Below are 27,236 nucleotides of genomic sequence, written 5' to 3'. Positions count from 1 at the left end.
CAGTCATCTTTAGGGTTTACAGAGAATAGTCCAGAGGAAAGAAATAACTCAGGGCCAAATGACTTCTTTATGACAGGGTTAGACCAGATGACCAGACTGGTTTGAGCATTATTAAGGCAACATAAACTCAAATAACCACTCAGACCAAGGTCTGAAAGAGAGCATCTCTGAGCACACGAGACATCTGGGTGCCACTCCTGTAAGCTACGAACCGCAAACTGAGGCTACAATTCACAGAGGCTCACTAAAATTAGACAGCAGAAGAATAATTCTTGCTGCAATATTTGAATCCAAGGGGCAGATTTTAGTGTTAACAACATGAAAATCTGCCAGACCACAAACAGCCATGGTCCTTTCAAAGTCACTTAAACTACATTTTTACCCCATTCTGATACTTGGTTTCAACTATGTCTACATGACATGCATTGGTTACCGCAATGTGATTGGCTGATTAGATATTTTATTTAGTAAGTATGTAAGTGAGCAAGTTAGTAAGTAAATCTGATGTAATATACTGTAGCACCTTTCATGGACCAATGTCACAGATCATTTTTAATGATAATAAAAACAACAAAGCATAAAAAATAAACCACAACACAAAAGAATTGTAAATGTAGAAATTAAACTATGAGCTGTTTAAAAGCCAACTTGAAAAGATGTGTATAAAGCTCCTTTTCAAATGCATTACTGGATGCAGTAGAAGAGAGTTCCAAATTGTCAGAGCCACAAATTCAAAAGCATGATCACCCTACATGTTCAAGCAAATGAAAGGGATGGCAAGGAGACCCTGTTCAGAGGACCTGAGTGGTCTGCTAGGAGTGTACAGCAATGAACAGTAATGCAGCAGGTGAATGGGTATACCTAATAAAGTGGCCAGTAAGCAATTTTGGACATAATGCGTTACAAGGTAATCCATTGGAGTACTCAGATTACTTTTTTTGTAACGAGTACTGTAACATGTTAGTTTAAAAATCACGCATTCTGTTATTAGTTACATTATCATAAAAGTAATCCATTACTGAAAGAAAATGCCCTATTTCCTTTCACTTCTGTAGCCACAAAAGAGAGAAGTACTGTATACCTTCACTAACTGTGTCTAATTTACTAAGATTACTACAACAAAGTATGTAAAATATGTAATATTTCTGTATATTTGTTGATTTTCAAAAGCAACACAACAGAGGGGCAGCTTGTAAATCATCTAAACTTTATTCTTAAAAGTAAAAAAAGAGGATGTATATCCACAGTCACAATAAAAGAGCAAACAAAGGGAAACCTGTCATATTAAGATGCAAAGAAAGCTACAGCCTGTTGCATCACAGACCAGATAGATGTTAGCATACAGTTAGTCCTTTCCCTAACGGGACAATTAACCAGTCATCATTAAGGGTTTTGAGGTGGCAGGTCAGATTTTAAATATGGCCTCGCTGGATCCAACCCTGAATAAAGAAGTAAAACAAAATCTTATTTAAAAATTACACTTAATACATCCAATATTTTACATTTTGCAAATACAGCATTTGACCAAATCCTTACTTCAAGTACAAAACCCCACCAACAAACAAAAAAAGAAAATCATGTTGAAGCCTTTACAGAGGAGCAAGCAAAGACACACTTTTGTTTGTATTGCATTTACACAAAATAGGAAAATATTCACTACATTTGTTTCCAATATCACAAAATTATCTGGAAGGAAAACTGTTAACATTAAAAATGTTTTTATCTATTTTTTTAATCATCATCATTGTTATCTTATTTATAAAAAAGTAACACCCTGGGATACGGAGGCTGTGGTCCTGAAAGCGGGCAGCTTGAGATCAATTCTGACCCTTGGCACTTTGCTTCATGTCTTCACCACTCTCTCATCCCTGTTTCTGACTTCATTAACTGTCTTCCCTGACAATAAAGGACTAAAGAAAAATCTACACCCATTGCATATTGACAGGTCAGTAATTATCAATATTACATCCTTTACATGCAGGATGCTTCACAGCTTTGTATGTCAGTAACATTCATTTTTTGCTTTACTTACAAAATGATATGTTTCTCTTTCATAATACTGTGTAAAGCTAACACAGCACTTCCTTAGTATCAGGTCTATTTAGAAATGAATACTTTCTCTTTCTTATCCTCTGATTTCTCATATTATTTGACTTCTTCCTCTCCATCCTGCCCAAATTTTGCTCCCATGAATTCACCTGTCTCTGATCTTGCTTTATTCCACTCTGCCTCATGTCTCGTCTTGCCACTAATGTTGTGACTCTGCTTTTCACTTTGCTCATCCTGGTCTGACTCTGGCTGATCATTTAGCTCTGAATCAGAGTCAGAATCATACAAGCCTGTCTCATGATCCTCTCCTAACTCTGAATCAGACTCATAATCTGTCTCCTCTTGCTCTAGGAGATGCTCCTGTTCACTTCTTAGCGCGCCAGGCTGCCCTTCTGCCTCTGCCCCCCTCTCATACGTTTCTTCTTCTAACCCATCCTGATACTTTTGTCTCTTTTCCTCTGGTTGTAGCTCAGCTGGAGAACCCCGTCCTCTCTCCTCCAGCTCAGGAGGGTACTGCTCCTCTCCTGCAGGCTCGTGTTGGTCCACTTCAGGGCTGTACGGGCTCCTCCTGTACAGACTCTCCTCATCCTCCTCCTGACACGAGCTTCCGGGGACACTCTCACCATCAGACTGCGAGAGTCGGAGGCCGGGTAGACCCGGGGGCTTCTGGGAAAGATCAAATGGTTCCTCTTGGCTGAAGCGCGTGAGGAGGCCCATTGGAGAGGACAGGCAGTATCGTCCTCTTTGCCTAAACACTGAAGTCAGAGAAGTAACAATGACAACAAGCAACTTTTGCAACAAAAATGCGTGAATATGCATGAGTAATAATGAGTGCAGTCTTACATCTTTCATCCAGCCCTCGGTCCATGACGCCGTGTTTGACCTTCATGTGCCTGGTGAGGTTTCCCTTCAGGGTGAATTTGCTCGGGCAGTAGAGGCATTTGAAGGGTTTGCTGTCTGAGTGGAGATGCATGTGGCCCATCAGGTTGTGCATCCTGTTGAACTCTTTCCCACAAAGCTACAAGACAAGACAGACATTTATACGACAGGTTAGGTTGTCAGGAACCAAATGAGAAACAATTTCAAAACCTCAAACCTGCTGCCTGTTGCATGTGCCATACAGAAGCAGAGATGCTTTTCTGCACTATTTTGTAAAAACCCAAAACCCAAATTCCTAAAAAAAAAAAAAAAAAATTGACAGAAAGTGGAAGCATTTAGGAACAACAGCAACTCAGCCACAAAGTGGAAGACCACATAAAATCCCAGCGCAGGGTTAACAGCTGCTATGAAACATATGCTTACGTCTAGATGTCTTTTTCAGGGACGTCCCTGCTTATTTCAGTAAGACATTGCCAAGCCACATTTAAATTGTCCTTTTTCAGGTTCTGATTCTATGTGTTGTGAATGAAAGCTCAACTTTAAAGGTAAAGAGTGCCTCTGGCTGTCATCTAGTCGAGTGAGTACAAACTGCATTGTTTACTTTGTAAATTCAGTGAAGTTGAGTAAGAAACAGTAGAATTGGTGATTAAGGCTAAACTTCCATGCAAACATTGGGTAAATTTATTTTACTCTCCACTTGGCTGCAGTAAAAACTATTTGAGGAAAGAGAAACAATAGACAGAAACAATACACCTCTATTATTTTTGTTTGACTTCCAGAAACTCCTTTAGTAAATGACTTATTCAGAGAATGCAGTGAAGCTGTAGAGATATGTAATCATGAATGAATGTGCAGGCATTGAGATATACATAGACACACGCCCTTTCTCCCTCCTTCTATCCTTGTTTTCCTCTTTTTCTCTTTGTCCGCCCCCCCCCTTCTCCCTGACACATGCACACACACAAGAAAAACAGAGAGAGAAAGGAAGCAACATGGAGACAGAGCCAGGAGGAGAACAGGGAAGGGCTACTCCTGCGCTGTCCTTCCTCTGCATTCTTTTTTATTAGGGTGGTCCTTTCCTTCAGGAGGAGAGAGGGACTGTAAACTGTCCAAGAGGACCGTGAGAAAACAGGAAGCTCCCTCCAGCAGCAGAGAAAGCGAGATGAAATCTATTTGAGGGCCCTGTTCTCCGGGGAGGCCGGCGGGCCATTGTTAGAGAGGCAGTTTGTGCGGCGATATCCTTCCTATGGATGAGGAGGGTCCTTCTGCCAAAAAGTCACTTTGCTATCTGGTCATCGTCTGAGTCCTCACACCAAACACCAAGGTCAAAACAGACGCTCCAGGAAAATGTGGCTACCATGAATGTGACACCTTTATCCTTTTATGTATATATATATATATACACAGGTAGCACCTGGAGTTTTGGAGTCTTTAACAAAACACCTTACAATTAAAGAAATAGTTTGGCATACATGACAAAATATCTTTTTCCACAGCACTTGTTTGGCTCAACTGGTGGAACCAGGGTCCCAAATACAGAAGCAATCCCATGACAACCTCAGGTTTGATCCAAATACTTTGCAATTTGGTGCAAATATTTCCCTATGTTTCCTGTTATTTTAAGTCAAAAGCAAATAAAGGTAAAGACAAACCAACAAACAAACAAAACTTCACCCAGTTGTACACTCAGCTGCATCTCAAAAAAGTAACCTTGGACCAACAGATGTTTAGATTAGCTTAGCATGTCTAACCAGTTCATTCCTGCATCTTTCTCTGAACTTTTCTAAGCGATACAAAATCACCTGTTGATTGCATGTATTATGTTTGACTTCAAGAACCCCATGATGTTCTCACTATTCCCTCATCCATCTTTTATCTTCTTCCATGGTTATTTCTACATGCAACGCATACATGCATTCAGTGGTGTAGTGGTGCATGCAGAGGTGTGTATATTCTTAATTTATATTGCACACTGGATTCAGCTCACCTGGCACAGTTCAAAGGTAACATAATCAGCCTGATAAGCCTTAGTAATAAAGGACAATGACATTTTCACTTCCTTCCAAAACCATACAGAGTAAGCATTGAAAATACCTCCATTTATAGTTGTGATATGGCGCATGTTATGGTTATGGTTGGATATTTATAGGAACTGATACTACAAGCAACAGTAAGAGAACCTTCTTTGTTTTGGTTAAAATATCTGCCATGTTAAGTTAGGGGATTGTTTTTCTGTTGACCATCTTCCTCCCCTATTTTCTAATTTAATTTTAATGGGACATTCCAGTAAGTTCAATTTGATTTGAAAAAGACTTAAACTGAGGAACCGCTTCTCAACCAATACAAATATAAAGTTATAAAGTACTTTATTTTTTGTTGGTGGTGACTTTGATGCACTGCTCAATAATTTAGTTGTTGTAGTTGTTATATATCTAACTGGAAAACCCTGTTAATGTTTGTGAAAGCATGATGAATCATCTGGCAGATACAGATGTTCCAATAACATCTAGTAGAAATGATAACAAACACTTCACAATAAGGTATACTAATTATGCATCGTTAGTTGGTAACGAAAGAGAAACTACCAGTAAACCATTATGAACCACTATGTAACAAACAAATAAGCTACAAAAATTTGGAAAAGTTAATAAGTACTTACTAGTTATTATTCAAGAATGAGTCACCAAGTACTTGTTAATCATTAAAGAATGTAAAACTTACCATGAGTTAACAATTAGTTAACTACTACTTAACAAACAGATAAGGTACACAAATTGTTTGTAGGTAACTAATGAATAACTAACTAATAGTTAACCACTAACAAATTAATAACTACTAGTTAACTGTTAAGGAATGTGGAACAAACTACTTGTTAACATGAATGAATGAGTAAGTATCTACGAGTTAACTATTAGTTAACCATTACCTACAAACACATAATGGACACAAATTTTGAGTTGCTTTTAGGCATGTATAATTAACTAATAGTTAACCATTAACAAATTAGCAACTAACTACTAGTTAACTATTAAGGGTTGTATCTACTTGGTAACATTAAAGGTCAAATATTGTGCAAAATACACTTTGTCAGGCTTTTCTAGGAAAAATATGTGCCCTTGGCCTGTCCACAATCCCCCCAAGAATCATAAGAATCCATCCCTCCCCACCCCCTCTCTTTGTCCCCCTTTCAGAAAATGTGTGCTGAAACAAGCCGTTCTCAGGTTCTCCCCTCATGATGTCATGTGGGGAGTTGGCACCGCCCCCAGGTTCGGTTCCACCCTCCTGTCCGGACCCTCCTTTCTTCTGCCAGCTGAGAGGAGGCTCACGGGAGCCACATTCATTAAGCTACATCAACTTAATGTTAACTAGTAGTCAGTTGCTCATTTGTTAATGGTTAACTAGTAGTAAGTTAAACATTTGTTATCTACTAACTACTCAAAATTTTTGTACCAAGTCGATTTGTTGAGGTTTGGTTAACTAAAGGTTAACTAGTAGTCAGTAATACATTAGTAATGTTTACAAGTAGTCAGTTATTCAATCATTAATGTTAACCTGTAGTGAGTTATACACTCGGTATGGTCAACATGTAGTTATTTTACATGCCTCTAATGGTAAACTTGTTAGTAACTAATTGGTCAATGCTAACTAGTTAGTTATACCTTCATCACCTGCAAACTATTGAAAATGAGTGTACCATATCCATTCATTGGGCAATGGTCAACTAATGGTTAAGTAGTAGTTAGTAACTTATTTGTTAATGGTTAACTAATGGTTAGTTAAATATCAATAATGGTCAAATACTGGTTAATGGTTAAATGTAATTTAAAATCTTGTCAGTTATAGCAAAGACATCTTTTAGGGGATTTTCAGCCGTGTAGTAACAGACACATTTTAAATATCATTTCTTTGGTGGCTATAGATGCCATAAATGTTGATTTAGTGGTGGCAAATGATGTATTTTAAATGTCCTTTGGATGGTGCACATAGATCCTTTAATCATCTTTTAATTGAAAACATCTGCACTCAGGTTACACACAAACATAAACTAAATGCTCTTTGTCTTTGTTCCTCTGTAAAAACTTCACCTAAATTCGTTTTCTGCAATTTTCCAGAGGACATGGTTGTCCGTCACTTCTTTTTATTCTGCACATTTTATCACAGTTGAACTTTTCTCCAGCCACGAGAGAGTAAAAGCCACATCACAAAGTAAAGTGCCAAATCTCTGACATTATCTTGAACCAACCTTGCATTTATATGGCTTGATGTCTGAGTGGACAATCATGTGAGCCTTGAGAGTCTGTTTTTGGACGAAGCTCTTGAAGCACATGTGGCACTGGTAGGCCCGTATGTTGGTGTGGATGAGGACATGGCGTTTCATGTTGGCCAACAGGGTGAACTCACGCCCACAGATGCGACACTTGTGCTCCTTCACCCCCTGAGGAACGACAGAATGAAGAAGTAGAGGTGTGAAAAATGTGATCAACAGAGGAGTCATTCTTCTGCTTCAAAGTCAGCTTATTCTGCCACTTGTCTTTACCTCACTACCCTTTTTTTGTTTAGTCTAAAATTTTTTCCAGGCAATGTGTGTAAAGACATTTAGAATATAATTAATTGAATGGTGGAGCCACAGAAACACAAACACTTAAGACAATCTAACAGAGGACAGTAATTAAATTACTTTGAGAAATCTGCCAAAACAACCTGTAAGGCTTTTGTCTTGAATCCTTATTCACTTTCCAAAATGTTTCAAATCTCCACAAAACACTATCACAATGCTTTTCAAAAATCTCTCAGGGAACCTACTTTATGCGTGAGCGTGTGCTGTTTCAGGTGGTGCGACTGGATGAACTCCATCCCACACTCGCTGCAGATGTACGGCCTGATGTCTTTATGTTTCATCATGTGGTTCTGAAGCTGGCTCGGGTACTGGAAAGTCTTCTGGCACTCTGTGCACCTGCAGGAACAACAGGTGTACAATAATATAATATCTCAGACAGAGAGGAGACATAGAGTACTGAGATGATAGAAGAGAAATGAGCTTTAATTGAATGAGAATATTGGAAACACCCAAGTCTGTCTGGAAGTGTAATCGACTGGCACCTCTAAGCTGAAAATGTTTAACACTTGAGTGGGGGTCTTTGAAGCATTCTGACATGACTTAATTTGATCAGTGAAGTTTGTTTTAATGTGTTTTACTGAAGTTTTTCTTATACTTCTTCCTGCTCCTTTACGCTCATGTAAACTAAGACATTTAAATGTTTGCAGATGGTTAAATTTCCTTCTTCTCTTCTTCTATTTTATTTTCTTTAACCATTTTAAAGCTATCATTTTGAATGATATAAGAAAGATTATCAAGAAATCAAGCTACAAATGTAAGTATTTCTTTGTTAATAGAGATCTAAAAATTTCGAAAACTACTCCAATATCTTAGTTTAATGTTATTTTAAGGATTATTTGCCTTTTTGTAGCGTAACATTTACTTTTATTTTTCGATCGTAAGCCGGTGACCGTGCCGTCTCGTTTTTCTTCTTCTTGCTCTGAATAGACAGACTATGCGGTTTTGGCACATAACTGCCCTCTGAAATCATAACTGCTATTAAGGGGTGTCCCATTTCTAAGTCATGAGATGGCCCACACTTGGTTTTGAGGGGCAAGTTAAGACTGAGGGTTGAGCTTGAGGGTAAGATTGAGGGTTAAGGGGAGAATTGGGATTCAGCCTAACTCCACTTCAAAAACTAAAATGTGCCATATCTCAGTGTACATTTATGTTTTTTATTCAGTCTATGGTGACTGCAAGCCAGGCTAGCTGTTAGCTAACTAGGTCATCAGGCTTCACATTTAGTGTGCAAGCATGAGAGATAAACCTTGCAAAGCAGATGGATTGGCCAGATCCCGTGTCTGTCATCAGTCTGAACCATTTTGCAAAGCTGAACTGCTTGAGGAGGAGACTGAGCGGTACCTTCAATTGATTTAGTGGAAGCAACTGCAGTCTGTGAACAGATTAGCCTGGATGCAGTTATAGCATCAGTTTTATCAGAACTGGGCAATATTTCTTTATTTAAAGCATGCAAAGAGCTGCACTGAAAGCCTTTCTTGATGGTAATTATGTTTTTAGCTCTTGTCCTGACTGGCTTCGGCTAGAGTTTTATTTACCAACTGGCCCCACTGATAGTAAACAAAGATAACAGTGGCCTGTTGAGTTTTGTTTACTCCAGGGGTGGCACAGGCCTTTTATTTCATATGTCCTGTTGCTCTGATTGGCCCAAAATAAATGTAAAAGACATGATAATGTTGGTTTTGTTTCATTAGGGGTTTTTTAATGGTTCCACCCTTAACCACCACCATCTATGGGGTGTTGCAGATGGATGTGAAATACTGTGTATTCCATGCCACGGATATCTGAAACAGTCTATCTGGTATGTCAGGTCAGTGAGTGGTACCAATCTTCTCGTCCTAGTCTCTACAACAAAAAAATTGAAATGCTTTCCAGTGTGTTAGATTGTTGCTTTGATAAGACAGATAAGCAAAAGAAGAATAATCTTTGAGCTCACCGGTACAGGGTGGGGCCGCGATGGACCGTCAGGTGTCTCTTTAGCTGGGCCAATGTGGGGAAATCCAGACCACACTCCACACAAACGTTCTCCTGACCTTTCTCATGCTTCAGCTCATGGGCCCTGAGCTCACTGGGGTACGCAAAACCTCTGCCGCACACACTGCAGCTGAAAGGGGGGGATAAAATATGTTCAATGTGAGAATAAAAAGGTGAAAATATGAAGCACTTAGAACCCACTCTACCTGTATGGCTTCACATCGCTGTGCTGCATCATGTGTCTCTTTAGGTGGCTGGTCTGGGTGAAAGCCTTGTGGCACACCTGGCATTTGTGCGGCCTCATGCCTTGGTGTGTGAGCAGGTGCGTGTGCAGGTGGCTCAGCTGCTTAAAAAGCTTCCCACATAGGTGGCAACCATGCGGTTTGATGCCGTTGTGTCCCAGGATATGTGTGACCAGGTTGTATTTGGATGTGTAGGACTTCTCACACATGCGACACTTCCACCTCTTCTGGTCTCCGCCCACATCGACGTAGTAGCTGTCATCCACGTGGACATTCAGGCCAAGCTTTTCTGTGCTGGTCATCCCGCTACGAGGAGGCACTTCTCGGCTGCGATGCCTGGCGCGGAGGTCCTCTCTTGGGTAGAAAGAACCAGGAGAGAGGTGCATAACAGGGCCGGGCATGAAGAAAGGGTAGGGAAGGAGGCTGTGGTGGAGGGATGGGAAGTATGGAGGGTGGAGGAGGAGAGGAGAGGGAGGCCAAACTGGAGAGGGGCTAAGAGGTTCTTGTTTCACCTGAACAGGTAGATTCATGCCTGGGGATCTGTGATGGAGCTGCAGTCTGTTCAGCTCGATCATACCAGGGACAAGTTTTGGAGATGAGGAGGAAACGTGAGGAGGTGGGAGGGAGAAAGGACTGTGGGATAACTCCACTGTCTTCCGACTCCGGCTGTCCTCCTCCTCCTCCTCCTCCTCCTCCTCGTCACCCCTCTCTGGGGATTCACCTCCCTGGTCGTCCATTTTGAAAGGAGTTCTTTTACGTTTTTGAGACCCTTCCTTTTGGGTAAAACCGGGGCCAAGCATTGAAAAGAAAGAAGGAGGGCTGAACGCGCTGTACGTGTCTCTGGTGGGTGAGATCCCGGGGTATCTGTGAGGGGAGAATTTCGAGGGTTTGATGTAGAGCGGAGGAGGGCCCAGATAGAAACTGGATGTTTGTCTCAGCTCGTCTCTGAGAGGAGGACTTCTTATTGGGGGGAAACTCATTCTGTCCGTTTCCATCTTCTCTGAAAAAAAGAAAGTGAAAAAGAGAAAGTTGGTTAGATATCTGCAGATGCAGTGGTGGAAGATTTATTCACGTATTTCCTTAAAGGTACAGTGTGTAATGTTTGGTGTCATTTACAAGGACAAACCGAGTAAAAATGAAACAAATATTTAAAAGTATGTTTACATTAGTGTTTGTTGATATTGATATTGATAATTTAGTAGAAGCCTTTATCCGAATAACGGTAGTTCGTCTCTGAGTACTCTGCCATCTTGGACTGCAATGTTTGTATGCTACCACAAAATGACATTTTAACAGTTATGCAGTATTTAAAATGTTGTTACCATCAGAAATTAGTGTTGCAATCTACATCAGTCATCAGTTAGATTCCTCTAATAAATGGTTTGCAGTCACCTGTTCCCATTGGCATAGGAATCTCAGATGGGCAAGAAAAACGTGATGGGACTCAATGGGAATGGAGGAAAGTTAGTATGATAAAGCCCTGGATGGACCTGGATGCCGTAGTTATCATCAGAAATATACATCTGGGATAATCCCTACACTTCTCAGTGATTTTTCCCACAGAGTTGCTGAGTTACATGGCAATCAATGTCACATATTACTGAGCCCTTCAGATCTCCTACACAATGCATATACATGTCAGTTTACCCTTTTATGCAGCATTTTCTCATTGTCTTGGTCCACCAGGCAGCGAGAGAGAACAAAGTCAACTAGAATGTTTTATTTATTTTTTTTATATCTGCTGTTATAGCTCTAAGCTCCCTTTTTATACTTGTGGTTTGCCTGTGTCTGTAACACGTGTGAAAACTACTTGTTGCTCATGAAATAGCACTTTGTAACATTCACTTTAAACCGTCCACTTTATTTACCACAGTTTACACTGATCTTGTTATTGCGTGTTTTTCTTTGAAATAAATAAATGAAGGGAAACAAGAGTCTTGCACTAGGCTAAGGTGCAAACTGTGCCTCTTTAACAGCTTTTCTCCCCATAAACATGCTTTTAATGGAAACCCTGATAAACTAACAAGCAGATAAACATTGGGGTAAGTGACCATATAGTGATGTGTCACTCATTAATATATTGGATGTACAAGCCAGCTCCTCAATGTGAACCACGGCAACTGGCTCTTGTTTGAGAACTAGTTTTATTTCTTACATTTTTGTCTTTTTTAAGCATGTTTAAAAAGCCAAACTAGTACAACAGGGCCATAAAGGGCTCAAAAGATAGCCTCTTTTAACTGAGCTGAGCTAAATGATCTGGATCTTTAATAAAGGCAATGATATCCCATCACAAGTGATGCTGAATGGACATCGGCTGTTGAACCACAAGCATGATCAGCATTTACCATGCTGAACTGTACTGAAACAAACAGGACTACTCTGTGGAAATGAACTATCAAGGCTGTAGATGGAGGTTTTTAATCCATGTCCGCTCCCCTTTCTCCATAAACTTTGAAACCTTCTTGCCACATTTGGGATGCAAAGAGGCTTAAGATTGTTTTGTTGTTGTTGACACTGCTGTAAACTACACAAAAGTTTTTGGTTTCATTTTGATTTTACCTACATTCCTAATTTTACACCTTGTACCTTTAACCACTGTGGGGAACTTTGATTTTTGCCAACTTTGGTTCCCCGTGTGCAAGAGGCAGCGGCTCTTATGTCTTTGTTCCTGAATATGTGATATACTCTTTTAGAATGTAAGAAATCTCATCCTGCTTTCTTTTAACCATCATCACTTAACGACAATCTTGACTTTAGAGGTTGTTTGAAACAGTCTATCTCTGTAGTACACACTTTATCTGACTCCTACCAACTTGGCAGTAGCAACTGTTTCAGGCTTTCAAAATGCCTATAAACAAACAATCAGTGGTTATATCACTGGCCTTTTTGGCCTTTAAAGCCCATGATGAGAGATCAGTGCTAAATTTAGTCTGTTTCATAACCAACTGAAACTCCTCACAGGAGCTTTAAAGGAGATTTCCGCCAATTTTACACATCCAGGTGTGTTTACAGCTAATGACCATTCTTGCTCCAGAGGGAACTTTTCTAAGAGTGTTTGAATACAAAATAACAGAATGACAAACCCACACTTGTGGCTGAAATATTGGTGGTCTGTGGCATTGTGAGTATTGCAGACGGATCTATCTCTGCTTAATTCTTCTTCATGGTAATACAGAGTCCCATCATGGCTCGTGATAACTATATTGACTTCAAAATCTCATGGCACACCATCTTCAAATTGATACAAAACAGCCTCTTCATCAACAGGACACAGCTGTGATCTTGTTGATCCCTGACTCATTGTTCGGCCATCTTTAAAGGGTCATAAGAAAACTCCAGTCAGGGATGAGTTAGGATGATGTGATGAATAATGAGGATGAGTGAAGACTCTCTTTGGGTTTAAAGCTGATATTTGAAATCATTTCTTCATTTTTTTTAAGTGATTTGTGCTTTTACATGTATATTTTCAAGATTGGACAGTGGCCAGTGTCAGAGTTCTGGAAATGATAGTAGTCATAGGATGGATTTGAACCTGGACAACAACCTCTGTACATGGGGTGTATGGATATAACCCCAGGCTACTGGTGCCACTCTGCTTGTTAAAGGGCATAGAGCAATCACTGTTTTAATCTTACTGCAGAAAATAAAAAAGCTTAAAGAAGCTTCAAATTGTAAGAGTCAAGTGAAGCACAAGAACCTCTCATTTACTTGATCTTTTTCTCTGATTTGTTAGACCTGCAAAACCAAATTTCAAGACCTTTCAACCAGAGGAAAACCACTTTCTCTGCGTATATTTTGACCCTTTGTATGATCTGAACCTGCGTCTCTAAAGGTTTGATGTAAAGTAATGTACTACATACGTTATGTGGTTGACACCCAGTTTTTGTTTTTAACCTGAAACTTTTCACTTCTTCCTTTCTCACAGATCTTCTCTCCTGAAATTAGGAAGTTATCTGAAATGTCCACCTCTACCTCCCGCACTCTTTTCGCTTCTCCATGTCTTTTTTTTTCTCTGCTCTGTTCATCTTTTTTTTTTTTTTTAACACTGATAGCCAGGGCGAACTTCTCCTTTTCACCTCCAAAGACAGCACCACCATGTTTTAAACTCTACCTCTGTAAGCATTCTGAGTCTGATTAAAAAAGTGATTATCTGTACTTTTAAATGTCATACACCTGTAGATAACATCTTCACTGCAGTTTGTGTGTATTCTGATGCAGATGAAGGTGATATGTGAAAAGATGGAGGGGAACTGTTTAACTTCTGCATGAAATCTAAATCATGCTTTGCAGTATTGTGAATATTTATTGTCTTCCTGTAAATAGTTCAGTGCTTATCAATGAGAAAACCGCTGACATCCATATCAGTCGAATGCTGTAGCATGACCAAGTTTGTCTTTAACGTTTTTACTCTGCATGCCTCTGCAGCTCAATAAACTGAGGATGCAAATTAGATGCACAATTGAAAAACTGGCTGCAAATTGGTATTATTTACACCCATTAAAATTTTTCTTAGTCTTTTAATTTTTTTGAAACAAATTAGCTCTAAAACAAAAGAACATGGGTGGCAGAGTCAAGCTCCACATGTCGAAATAAGTGTCACTCTGCAGGCCTTTTCACACCTGGTACTACACCAGGCAGTTTCTGAGTCCTTGGGACATCCACAGCATGACAAGGGGCTTTAGTGATCAAGGCTCAAGGCAAATACCAAGAAGAGGCCCTTTCCCATGTAGCTAAAAGCATGATAGCAAGTAAATAATATATTATGAAGCATTTCTTTAAGGTTGCAAAGTGAGAAAACTACGACACATACCCAAATGTGAGATATAAATACCCTAATATCAGCTCTCAGAAGCTCTCACAAATAAAATTATGTGCTCACTTTTGTTGCAATGTCCCTTCTTTCCCCCAAATCATCCATTTTTATCAGTTTTGTGCCATGTAACCACACAATAATCCTTGTTTCAGTATTGTTACAGGGATCTATCAACGTCAGGGCTTTTTGACCTTGCTGTTGGGGTCAGGGGTCCTCCCTAGGGACATTTTTGGATAATCATGGATCAATCTTAGAGCAGTTTTATTCACTCTTAGTCCCTTATTTACATTCAAAACACACATCTATAAAAGTAGTTCTAGTCGTATACCTTGTATTAAATTGATACTTACAATAACTAGCCTATCTTGAGGCCCTTTGGAGCATGCAGCCCCAGGCATTTGCCCACCCTAACCTAAAACTGCCTATGTCTATACCATAATATTAAAGAGGTACGTTTCTGCAGAGGTGAAAAAGCTACACAACTATTGTACTCAAGTAAAAGTACAGTAACTCTGGTTAACATGTACTCGAGTAATAGTAAAATTACTGGCCTATAAATCTACTCAAGGGGAAGTAAAAAGTATTTGATTTAAAGTTCACTTGAAGTACTTTTAAGAACAAAACAGAGAGCCAGCCTCATTGCAAGGCAATGCATACTAATGTGCTGCATCCTTTATGGTCATCTGAAGTCACAGGCTAACTCTAACTCAGTCGACAACTTCACTGATGGTGCAAATGCGTCTTTCACCAAAAAACAAAAACAATCCACCAGAAGAACCCCAGCAGGGATCACTGCACAACAGGGAACATCCACACCCAACTAAACACATACAAAAACATCTCAAAACATATCTCAACACTGCCCAAGAGTATGATAGGGTTCTCATCCTCACAGATTATAAATTGCAGTGGGCAGAGCTTGGATCGTTTGGCTCTGTATAAACACTGTTGGATCAACACTGTCAAATAACTCCAAAACTGAAGATCAGTTCATTCAGAATGGAGTTAAAATTACACTTTGGGTACAAATCAGCTCCCAAAGTATCAACACTACAGTTTTTGAAGGTAAGGAGCATTCAGATGTGCGACAATGTGCAAAATAAGGCATGAAAATACAAAACATGTACAAATTTTAATTATGTCATCCTAACTTTTTATGTAATTTGCACATGTCTTATTCTGTTTGTTTACTCTCTAATTTTCTTGCCTGTTTTGTTTATGTGTTGTAGCAACATCCGTATTTCCACTCTGGAAATCAGTTAACAATGATCTTATATGACAGAATCAACAAAACTATAGAGTGAAACTTTTAAGATGTATTCCTGTAATATCATTAGTAACAATTTGTTTTGCTAAGATATTTTGCAAGCTTAAAATCAGTGCAACACACTCCCTAAAAACAGGGAATATCACATTAAAAATATAGTAATCAATGGAAATAAACAGAAAAAAAAATCATTTGTCATAGATGTGAATTTATGTTTGTGACATACAGAAACATAAACATAATGCAGAATACAAAAGATTATAATTCAACATTTTCACAGGATTTTAAGCTGCATGCTGAAGTGATCAATATCTATGTCTCCTTCAGTTTAAAAGTCTCTCCTGCACATGTCCCTAATCTCTAAACGTCTCCCTCTGAAGGTGCTCTGCAGAGACCCCAGCCCATACTTTGCCCCATTCATGCATTCCAAACAATCCATTAAAGCGTAGCCCCTCCTCACATGCCAGTCAGTGCCATGTAAGTGTGTGTTAGTGTGAGGCTGCAGCCAAAGCAGAGTATGTGTTAGTGTGAGAGGAACTTACCAGCTGAGTGTGGCAGTAGAGTGAGTTTTCTGTGATGCTGTGGTTGAAGTGCTACTGCTCTTATTGCTGCTGCTGCTGCTGCTGGTGTTGTACCTGCGTTCTCTCCCTCCTGCTCGTGCTGCAACTCTCCTGACAATGAGCCGCCCGTCCGCGGATAGCATTTGAAGTGACTTAAGAAAGCGAACAGGAACAATCACTTTGTTCTCATTTTTCAGATGAGTACCTTCGGAGAGAAGGAAGGAAGGGAGGGGAGAGGAAGTCAACAAGCCTAGTGCCTTCCTGCAGAAAAATAAGGAAACACTAGATAGACATCTCCATTTCTCTATGAAATAGGGATTTGAAAAGCTTTTAGAGGAACACAGGAGTGCAAAGATGTGATGTTGCACATGAAAACAATGCACTTTGAATGTTTAGCAGCTGTGAAGGCTCCTGTAGGAGTGGAAGATGATCACATTCTGTTAGAACCACATCTGTTCCTCCGAATCCTCCCAAACAAAAGACATGCAAAGAAAAACACACTCTACCTTTATAACGAATGAATTTGTTACTGCCTATACATGAAAATAAGAGATTTCCAGACTGTGTGGAAGGAAAAGTTTTCCTTCTAGGATTGAGCAGATAATATGTTTGTGTAAATCATGCAAGCATGTGCACAACAACATAAAGAAGTTTGGAACAAATCATGCAAGGCTGCAGTAAAACCCAGCAACAAAATGTACCCCTGCAGAGTATCTGAGGTAAAATGTTCAATTCTTGTGAGAAATCAATAAAGAAACCGTTTCATTGAGTTTTAAATCATTTTTGAGTGTTTTGTCATTATTTTTTGTTTGCATACCAAGTTATCTTGCTATTTTGCCTTCTACTAAGCATGCACTGCAAAAATCTTATCATAGCAAGTGTTTTCTTTTTATTTCTAGTCAAACAAATCATGTGGAATCTAGTTAAAGCCAAACCCACTTGAGAAGAACAGATCAACATCCTGCTCATGATGTTAAAAGCAAAAATAGGGCCTCAGTTTCTTTTACTTAGCAGCAATATCTGTGCATGAGGCAAGCCCATTTCTGCTCCTTAAGCTTTTTGAAGAGTGATGTCTTTAAATACCATCATCGGTGCCCCGTCAGTGAACAGAACATGGTATATTGCCATGGATTAGATAAAGTGCCCTCTTGACTGCCCTCTCAGTGGACAATATGTGATACATACAGTGTGTTCAGAAACCATTCAGACCCCCTTCACTTTTTTCAGTTTTGTTATATTGCAGCCTGATGCTACAATCATTGAAATTCTTTTTTCCCTCATTAGTTTACACCCAGTAGCCCACAATGACAAAGTATAAACAGATTTTTTGCATTTTTTTAAAGAAAAAAACGTTAATATCACATTGACATAAGTATTAAGATCACTTACTCAGTTCAAGCACCTTTAACGGCAAATATTACCACCTCAAGTCTTTTTGATTATGATGCAACAAGCTTTGCACACCTGGATGCACCCTAAGCTACTTCTGTGTTGTCTTGGCTGTGTGCTTAGGTTCATCGTCTTATTGGAAGATGAACCTTCGACCCTGTCTGAGGTTCTGAGCACTGCAGAACAGGTTTTCCTTGAAGGTATCTCTGTAATTTGTTCCATTAAGCTTCACCCCCAACCCTGACCAGTCTCCCAGTCCCTGCTGCTGAAAAACACCCCCACAGCATGATGCTGCCGATCTCGTGCTGGGATGGTGTTGGGCAGGAAGCGAGTGATGCCTGGTTTCCTCCAGACATAATGTTTAGAATTGAGGCCAAACAGTTCAATCATGTTTCATCACATAGAGAGTCTCTTTCCTCACAGTTCAAGAGTCCTTCAGGTGCTTTATTTGCAAACCCCAAGCAAGCTTTTGTGTGCACCGAGGAGAGCCACAGCCCAGGTTTTACACATTTTTGTTTGATGAAAGAAACATCATCTAGATGTTTGTGGGACTGCTTGTTTGTGGGGCAGGGGTGAAAATGATCTTTTAAAAGGGCATCTGCTGTATGCAGTAGGGCACCAGAACTAAAAAACATGGTCCTACATTTAAAGTGAAATAACTGAACACTCCCAGTGACTCTTCAAAGAGCTGGTAGCCTGAGCAATCAGGGGAGAAGGACCTTAGTACAGTAAGAGAGGTGACCAGGAACCTGATGGTCACTCTGGCTGAGCTCCAGATCCTGTGTGGAGGTGAGACAAAAGCACGACATTGCAGCCTAGTGGATTATTTATTCTTTCAAAAAACAAATGAACCCCCCCCCCCCCCACACACACACACACACACCCCCACACACACACACACACACACCCTTAACACTCCCAAGAAGCACCACCTGAAATTGCATGTGCAAAGTTTATTTTCACTCTACAAAAAAAAGACCAATGTATGCTCCCTGAAAAAGACTTTTAAATCAAATCAGCTCAAATAAGTCTTCTTCAAGATAAGTGTTCAGAACCGTTACTTAAAATAAGATTTCATTTACATTCCTTCAGAAAATTTCAAGAATTTCAGACCTTGTTTTATTGCTTTTAATATCTTGAAATATGTTTTGATCTGGTTTTGTTGGTTGAATATGTATTGAAATAAGGGTCATGAATCATTTTGATGAGATATATAACATCTTTTACATGTTGAGGTTTGAATTTGTGATAGATGGATGGAAACAGTAATTGGCAGTCAAGAATACCATACTTAAATGTATCAACATAGCCACTAGGAGGCAACAGTGTCCTTTATTGTCCTGTCAGTGGAGTTTCCACCACACAGAGAGCTGCATGCCTTCATTATTGGTAGAAATTTCAACTCTTTCAAGGGATCTGAATTTGGCTCAGCTCATTAAACACTGAATTCCATTTTATCTTTTATTATGTCAGCCAGATTTAGCATTGTTTTAACCTACGATTGATGTGTGCATATATTTGACTTAAATTATTTGCTGTTTTTATGCCAAATTGTACAATTCCTGGAATAACATTGTTGAAAAGCCCCACATTCTGTGTCAGCCTCTTTCTTTTTGGACTGTTTGCTTATCTCTTCTGTTGAAGCAGCAGCAGCACTGCTGTACGCAGTAACTCACATTTTTAGGCCACTCCATGCTGCTAAAGATCATTCAGAGTGCCACACCCATTCATTCTCTTATTGTTATGTTCCTACATCTAATTTTATTTATAAAGGACATTTCATGTAATCAATGAACATTTATCTTAAGGAAAACTCACGAGTGTATCCAAGGGTTGCCAGGGGTGGCCATCGCCACTATAGAACTCTGATTGGCCACCTGAAAATGTTAAACTTTAATTGGTTATATGCTTTATTACAGGGGAGACATGTAATTTAATCGATGTTTTGAGCTTTGTTGCACCAGATTGTTACTGTCTTTGCATTGCACATTTGCTTTTGTTAGCACTAAAAGTTGTGAATTCTGACATCCTCTTTTGAAGTCCATAAAAATGAAGCTAAGTCTTAAAGTAACAGCACAGTGCATGTCCAATGCATTATGATATACTGTATATACAGAACTGTGCAGAACTTTCAGGCATGTTTGGGCCAAAAATTGAGGCTGAATTAAGGCGAGTAAGCCTTCTGACAGCACCATCAGACTGGAAGGAGAATTGACACAACCACAGTCGTGCTCTGGATGTCCTTGCATATCACCAGGGGCATAGGAAAATAATCTGTTGAAAAAAAAATCCTCACCTTTAGGGCAGACTAAGGCTACGTTCACACTGCAGTTAAAAGTGACCTGAATCTGATTTTTTTGCTCACATGTGACTGGTATCAGATTTTTTTTCTGACATTGTGAACAGCGCAAGTCACATTGAATCTGACCTTTTAAAATCAGATTCAGACCACTTTTGTATGTGGTTCTGAAACAGATTTGTATCTGATCTTTTGGAAGTTGACTGCAGTGTGAACAGGCAAACAAAAAATCTGATCTGAGAAAAGATCAGAATTGAGCATTAAGGCATGCAGTGAAAGTAGCCTAAGGGGTGGATGTGGCCGGAAAACATAGCCCATGGCAGTAGTTCCCAAAGTGGGAGTCGCGAGATGCTTTCCATAAAACAAAGAGATTTTTCATGTGGTTGAAAATCATCAATTTTATCTATTATTTTCTAGAATATTGTAAAATAGTTCAAATTAAAATCAAAATGTAGTTATTAAGTGATATCTGTGCTTTAATGCAAGTAAATTTACAAAAACTACTTAAAATTCAAGTTTTGTACATAATGCTTTGTGCAATATTGTGCGATTCATCCTCCTCAAGGGATGATGAGGGTCCTCAATCACGGGCTGAAAAGTTTGGGAAGCCCTGGCCCATGGTACTGTCCGGACAGGATTGCCATGAGCTCCTGGTCATGTTGTGGTTGTTCCAAGGGCCTGAAAGCCACCGACGGTTGTATTCCCAGGATGAAAAGGCCTGGACAAAAGAGATGCCATTGAGCTTGGCCTTGACTGCAGAGTGACACACGTGTGTCAACATGTGTCCAACTCGACTCTGGTCACCCAACCCAACTCTCAAGCCCTGGGTTGTGGCTAATCAGGCTCTGTGATGAATCCTTAGCGCCCTTCATACCCAAAACTTATGCACATGACTGTATGTACACAGGGATAAAACATCTGTAGGATACTGTAGTGTTAATTGTTTAATTAGATATGTTAAGTGATAATAGTCAGGGTAATAATGATATTCTATGTTGGATCTGAGTGCACATACTCCAGATCATACTCCTGCATAAATTAAAGCCACAGTAGGGCCTCCCTAATAAAAAAGAAAGTTCATCAGTTTGAGAGAGTGTGGGCTTTACCTGCCCTCTTTGTAGTGTGTTGAGATAAGCTTTGTTACACATTGCTGCTATAAATAAAGATTTATTAATTCATTGATATCAGGAATTTAAGTTTTATGATGTAGGCTAAATAAAGCAGGCCACGTTTCAATGTCCAACTCCTTTCTTTTGTGGCAGACAAGTTTCACCGTGATCAGCGTGTTTTTAATTGAGATGAGGTGGCAGTTAGTGCGTCAGGGGCTGCAGTAATTGAGCTCATATCATTGAAACAGTGAGACCCTCTTTCATGGGTTGTGGAGGATCATTAACCGAGTTAATTAGCTCATAACACCAATCAACCTACGACCTTGACAATGTGTGTGTCAGTTCCTGCCAGAAATTAACAACTTAATGATGAGAAAAGGAACATTCGTAGGTGTGTGCATATTTTTGGCATCAGTGTTTTTGTGTACAAGCATCCACCTGTCAACAAACTGAGCAACATTTCCAAGCCATGATGGCGGCTTTGAAGGCCCAGGTTTAGCAATGGACTTGCTCTTGTGCCATTTACAAGCTTCTTTTTACTTTGACCTGCCTTTATGCCCTGGAAAAAAAAAACTTTAAATGAGAATATCTACCACCCATTTTTCCTTTTGTTGTTATTAGTTTTGATGTAATTTTTGATGTTTTCTGAATTTTAAAATAAGGAGAAATCCTAAACAGCCTATCCCATGTTTTATGACTGCTTCCTCAATGAAAAGAGTCTTTAGTAAAATCCCAGATGTACTACACTCACGTACCCTCTTTTATAAAATGTAATTTAATCTCCTGATTCACTTCTTGACCTCTTTGACTTTTCTGTCGACTCGTACATGCACGGTCACGCAGCAAAATCCCATCTTTAATGAATCGCAACAGTAAGAAGCAGAGCAGGCCGCAGAACCGCCGCGCCATTTTGACCCCGAGCCTGCCCAGTGGTCATCTTCATCTCTGAAGGTGACAGGAACTAAAACAGGCTCATTAAGGATCTCTAAGTGGCTTTTTAGTTTCTGTGTCACTCTCTAGAGAAGCTCTGGAGGTATATAAGTCATGTTAGAGGCACTAAGGACAGAAGAAAAACCAGACGAGCCTGAAACAATCACCAAACCTTCTGGTCATAAAGCAACCAAGAAAAGAGTGAGTTTTGGACATCTGAATGGCTAACTCTGATCAACGGGCTTCTAATGTTGTAATTTTGGATGCTAACTAGTTTGTTTTTCAATCTTTCTTTCAATCTCTCTGCAGAAATGACTGGAGCCGCTGTGTCCGTGTGCCTATTTTTCCTCCTGTCCATCTGTTCAGCGTGTTACATCTCCAATTGTCCAATCGGAGGGAAGAGGTCCATCATGGATGCACCACAGCGCAAGGTAAGCTGCTTTGGTCACCATTAAACCTCGGACTCTTTTATGAAGTCACAGAGCCAAAATTAGGAAACGCACTATTGTTCACTTAAACTTAAAGAGTGAACCTAACTAAGGAAAAAGGAACTTGTTATGGATTGGAGGTTGGCAATAACACAGGCCATCCTAGATTAAAGCAATGGTAGCTGTAAATACTCTCCATCTCAACCACCTCTTCTATTAAAAGTATGGGGTTGTTATTTTTTCAGAGATGATCTGAGCCTGGCCTCAGCTAAGAGGCTTGTGCAACTTTTGCTGATCCATGTATTAGTTTTGTTGATCACATTTGTGAAGGGCTGTTTAACTGGGCCTATGAGGGGTCCAGTAATTTCTGTGGGCAGGTCTGTCTCAGTGACTAGACAACACAAAAACAAGTTTGGATCAGAGTGAAACTGAAAAAAGGAAAGATGATTCAAAATGCTAAAGGTAAATGCCTATTACATTGACAATAACAATAATAATATCCTCCTGTAGTGCATGGCGTGTGGCCCTGGAGACAGGGGTCGCTGCTTCGGACCCAGTATCTGCTGCGGGGAGGGTCTCGGCTGCTTGCTGGGCTCCCCAGAAACTGCTCACTGTGTGGAGGAGAACTACCTGCTCACCCCCTGCCAGGCAGGAGGGAGACCTTGTGGGTCAGAGGGAGGACGCTGCGCTGCCTCAGGAGTCTGCTGTGATGCAGGTAAGAAATGGAGCAGAGGATGATTAAACAGTCACGTCTTTAACTGTAGATAGATGTGGATAAAGTAGCAATGCTTTAATTAATAGACTTAAGCTTGTGAAGCGCTTTTCTAGCCATCTGACCATTCAAAGCGGGTTTACAGCTCAGGTCACACCACATTTAAACACTGGTGGCAAAGACTGCTATGGGAATTATCCATCAGTATTAGCTTATCCCATTCAAACATATCTATACCCACATCAACCAACAAAGCAGTGAGAGCAAATTGGGGTTGTGTCTTGCACAGGGGCACTTGGCATTTAACTGCAGGCGCTGGGGACAACCGACTCCACCTACTGAGTTAGAATAGCAATGGATAACAAATACCTTCAAAGTAAAAGTCCTGCTCCAAAACTTACTGAAATCCCTTGAGAGGGTTTTTAGCTGGTTTTAATCAAATTCACGCTGATTCCTCTACGACCTCAATAATCAATTTATTATTATGAGTTCACAGGTGAGTTAACACAATCATTAACTTTCTGCTGAAGAGTTTTGTTATCATGCTACTTCCATGTGTCTCGTGTTTAAAGACAGTACAATGTTTTGATAACCACTTATGTACACGACAAGATCAGCAAGAGAATAGAGGTCACGTTTTCTTCAGGGAGAAAACTGAGATTCAGTTCATCCCACTGGCATTTAAAAATCCCTGACTTTTATTCACCTGCCCCAGTGGCTGGTAGGCTGAGCAAATTCACTGTTCATGCATTTGGCGGGTGGCAGGTGCTAATTCCAACCCTGGCTGTAAGGTCTGACCTTAATCATGCTGAAAACACGTAGTCTGATCTCAGCTTTACCATACTGGTACAGGTATGTGTGAGACCTCTTACCCTGTAAGTAGTTCTCCAAACAGCCTGTTTTTAAGCCTTCAACTCTTTGTATATTTTATTTGACTCAGAGCCTGTACTTTCTTGAATTCAAAGGATTCTGATCACCTTAAAAGTGAATGCTGGAAAGTATCACAGTTTTGTGCTTCACTAAATTTTCTAAGTCAGGAGTGTCCGAACTATGGCCCGGGGGCCAAATGCAGCCTGCTGTCCTTTTTTTTTTTTTTTTTTTTTTGTCTCGGGGCAAATTCTAGAAATAAAATGAAATATGGCCCACATGAGATGATGAAGCTTGTGTTCAACTGTAGTGTACTTTTTAGTTTCAACACCGGGCAGAGCTACCATGCTGATTCTGTAAACAAACATTTTGACAAGAAGATATATTGATTAATAATGTCTTGATAGATTATTGCAGCAAATAGCAGCACCAATAGCATTTCAGAGGCGGAGCCAGTGGTAGACAGAGCCAAACAGGGCTACCTTAAATCCGATTGGCTGCCCCAAATCCTGAAAATAACTATTTGCCTTGCAAGCCATTAACAAGCCATTTAGGTGTATTCACTCGCTAAGCGAGTATTGTATTAACTTACTCTGGATTCATTACACCCTCAAGGCCAGGAGTATGAAAGTGGCCCCACCATTCTTATATATTTTTGTATGTGGCCCTAAGTGGAAAAAGCTTGGACACCCCTGTTCTTAGTAACTACCCCTTACTGAATGCATGATCTATTTGTGTGATTCACTTTTATTATACTACATTTACAATAAAAAAAAAACATAATTTACTTAGTTTACTGGATTCCTTGAAGCTCTACGTATTTTGAACAGGATCTCTCACTAGTATGAAGCCTATTTTAAAGCTCATCCTGGGAAGTTTGTTTCAATTTGGTGCCACTGGTGGACAAAGCAGTGGCTAATCGTTCTAGTAATTGGTTAAGAAGAGCTATAAAGGGCTTGCACTGCCATGAAAATTGGTTGAAAAAATCACAGTGAAAAATTGAAAAGTTACATATGGGTTTTGTTGGTGGGCGTGGCTCAACGGCTCAGTGGGAAGATCTATAGAAAAAAACAGATCAGCCACCTCACCACATGCAACCTAGGAATTTGGAATTTGATATGCAGCGAGAGGATTTGCTGCTGCTTTGTTTGTGCAGGAAACGACCCCAGCCGTTCTACAAAGCATGGCTGCAAATTGACTCAGTGCTGTCATTACTGGAAATACAGTACATGCCAATGAGCCATCTTTATATAGACAAAGCAATATTTTTACAACATGCTTTACATTGTGTACTTTCATTTCATGTTGGCTGTAATGAAAATGACAGGTCAGGGTATTTTGAGTTTTCTGTGGTTGATAGATGTCTCAATAACAATATATTTAGCAGCTCTGCCATATGGCCAGTGTACACCAAATACTGATGTGCCAGGTGCCGAAGGTGTTCAGTGATGCTTGCAGCCCTAGTTTCCACTAATTTTGTCTTGTAGTGGGGTTTATTTTCACTTTTTCCAAAAAACTCTCCTTCTGCAATCTTTTAACAAATATCAGTCACAGTTAATGATGGGGGAGGGCGATATTAATGATACAGAAATAATCAATCTTCCCTCTGATGGTTTGTTTGCTTTTGCGCATCATAAAGAGCAGTAGTTTCTAATTTCCGTTTGTTTTATAACCAGCCATAAAATTCTCTCAGCAGCTTAAATTAGCAGTATTTATTTCTACATTTGAGTTGTGCACCATTTGTCACCTTGACCTTTGTATTCCCCATTCATGGTCCTCAGACACTAGACCTAAAACAACACATCATAAAGTGTTTAGATTAAGTATCAATCAGTCATTTTTGAACTCCTCCTCCTCCTCCTTCCTGACACAGAAAGCTGCACTACAGACCAATCCTGCCTCATGGACGAAGAAGGAGACGACCAGGTCAGCCAGTTTGACGGCGGCGACCCTGGTGACATCATCCTCAAGCTGCTGCATCTGGCTGGTCACACTTCTCATCGAGTCCACCAATGAGCTGCTTCAGACACCACGGCCTCTTTGGAAACAAGAACCGGGACCTGTAGTTGTAGTTAATGTAGTAATAGTTCTCTGTTTGTCTTCATCTCTCTGTAGAGTGCCTTTGTTGATCTATTTTTATGTATGAAAAAGGGATGAATATGGACAGTGGTCATCCAGATATATGCATGCAGAAATAAAGTTTGGGAGAGTACATAGTGTTGTTTTTTGCCCTGTGACTTTGCTGTAAACCTTCCATACACTAAGGGCAAGTCAGCATAAAGCTTATCAGGTTGCAGCATTATTCTACTCTATACGAAGTCTGCTATCACTAATGTACAAAGCACACAGCCGACTTTATCTCACATCTTTGCATAATCTTGCAACAGAACTCTAAAGAATCCTCACATGATGCATGATGTATGTGTGTGTGTTTTGTCTTGGCAGCTCTCACTGACACAGTATGGCTGTTGCAACACTGTTAACACTTATCTTGCACAGTAGTCACCTTTGAACCATTCTGCATTAACTTCATAGTTAAGACCTTTGGTTTTAACCTGTAGTTTAGTTCTTCTGTTCACCTGAAAAAAAAAGTCAGATTTCACACTAATCTTAAATCTTAAGACATAGATGAGAAATTATTGATTTTGTGCTTGATTTAATTATTTCATTATCTTTTGTCTGCTCTGTAGGAGCTCAGGGAGCTTATCTTACATGGAGGGTGACATCACCTGTGTAAAGTACCTGTAAGGAAATGTGGAGTAGGGTTCACACTGTGGTGCTGACAGTCAACACCAGTAAGGTTTTGACTAGGTGCAGGGACTTTTAAAAAATAAAGAAAATATAGATACAATTTTCCTAAATAAAAATGTAGAACTACAAAAAGGAATTTCTATGACAGGAGCAAAGTCAAAATTTAAAAACTGTGGTGCAAAATCTCATTCTCAAAGCTTCTGATTTTTTAAACTGGTCACAAAACAGACTAAAACTACAACCACCACTAGGTGGTTTCATCAATCTGAAAGGTTTACAATTAAATTGTACTGGAGGGTCAAGAAAGTAGGCTAGGAATAGGGTTTGTGCAGCAGTGTGATTCGTAAAAATC

General features: G+C 39.8%; 2 protein-coding genes across 2 annotated transcripts; one reads left to right on the top strand and one right to left on the bottom strand.

The window, feature by feature from the left end:
- Positions 1–1,122: 1,122 nt before the first annotated feature.
- On the bottom strand, positions 1,123–16,552 carry znf366 (zinc finger protein 366). Its single transcript, XM_041786455.1, has 7 exons — positions 16,382–16,552; positions 9,724–10,759; positions 9,480–9,647; positions 7,732–7,882; positions 7,172–7,363; positions 2,893–3,067; positions 1,123–2,804 (listed from the first exon to the last, which is right to left on the bottom strand). The coding sequence occupies exons 2-7, from the start codon at positions 10,752–10,754 to the stop codon at positions 2,146–2,148; spliced, it is 2,376 nt and encodes a 791-aa protein (XP_041642389.1). The 5' UTR covers positions 10,755–10,759; positions 16,382–16,552; the 3' UTR covers positions 1,123–2,145.
- A 5,709-nt stretch (positions 16,553–22,261) lies between these two features.
- On the top strand, positions 22,262–26,345 carry LOC121509989 (isotocin-neurophysin IT 1-like). The gene is made up of 4 exons (XM_041787836.1): positions 22,262–22,327; positions 22,436–22,557; positions 23,065–23,269; positions 26,007–26,345. Exons 2-4 carry the CDS (start codon positions 22,438–22,440, stop codon positions 26,147–26,149), a joined length of 468 nt encoding a protein of 155 aa, XP_041643770.1. The 5' UTR covers positions 22,262–22,327; positions 22,436–22,437; the 3' UTR covers positions 26,150–26,345.
- Positions 26,346–27,236: the final 891 nt, after the last annotated feature.

This window comes from Cheilinus undulatus, linkage group 5 (assembly GCF_018320785.1).
Source record: "Cheilinus undulatus linkage group 5, ASM1832078v1, whole genome shotgun sequence".
Lineage (NCBI taxonomy): Eukaryota > Metazoa > Chordata > Actinopteri > Labriformes > Labridae > Cheilinus > Cheilinus undulatus.
Note: the sequence above shows the minus strand (reverse complement) of the source record. Positions and strands in the feature narration are given on the sequence as shown.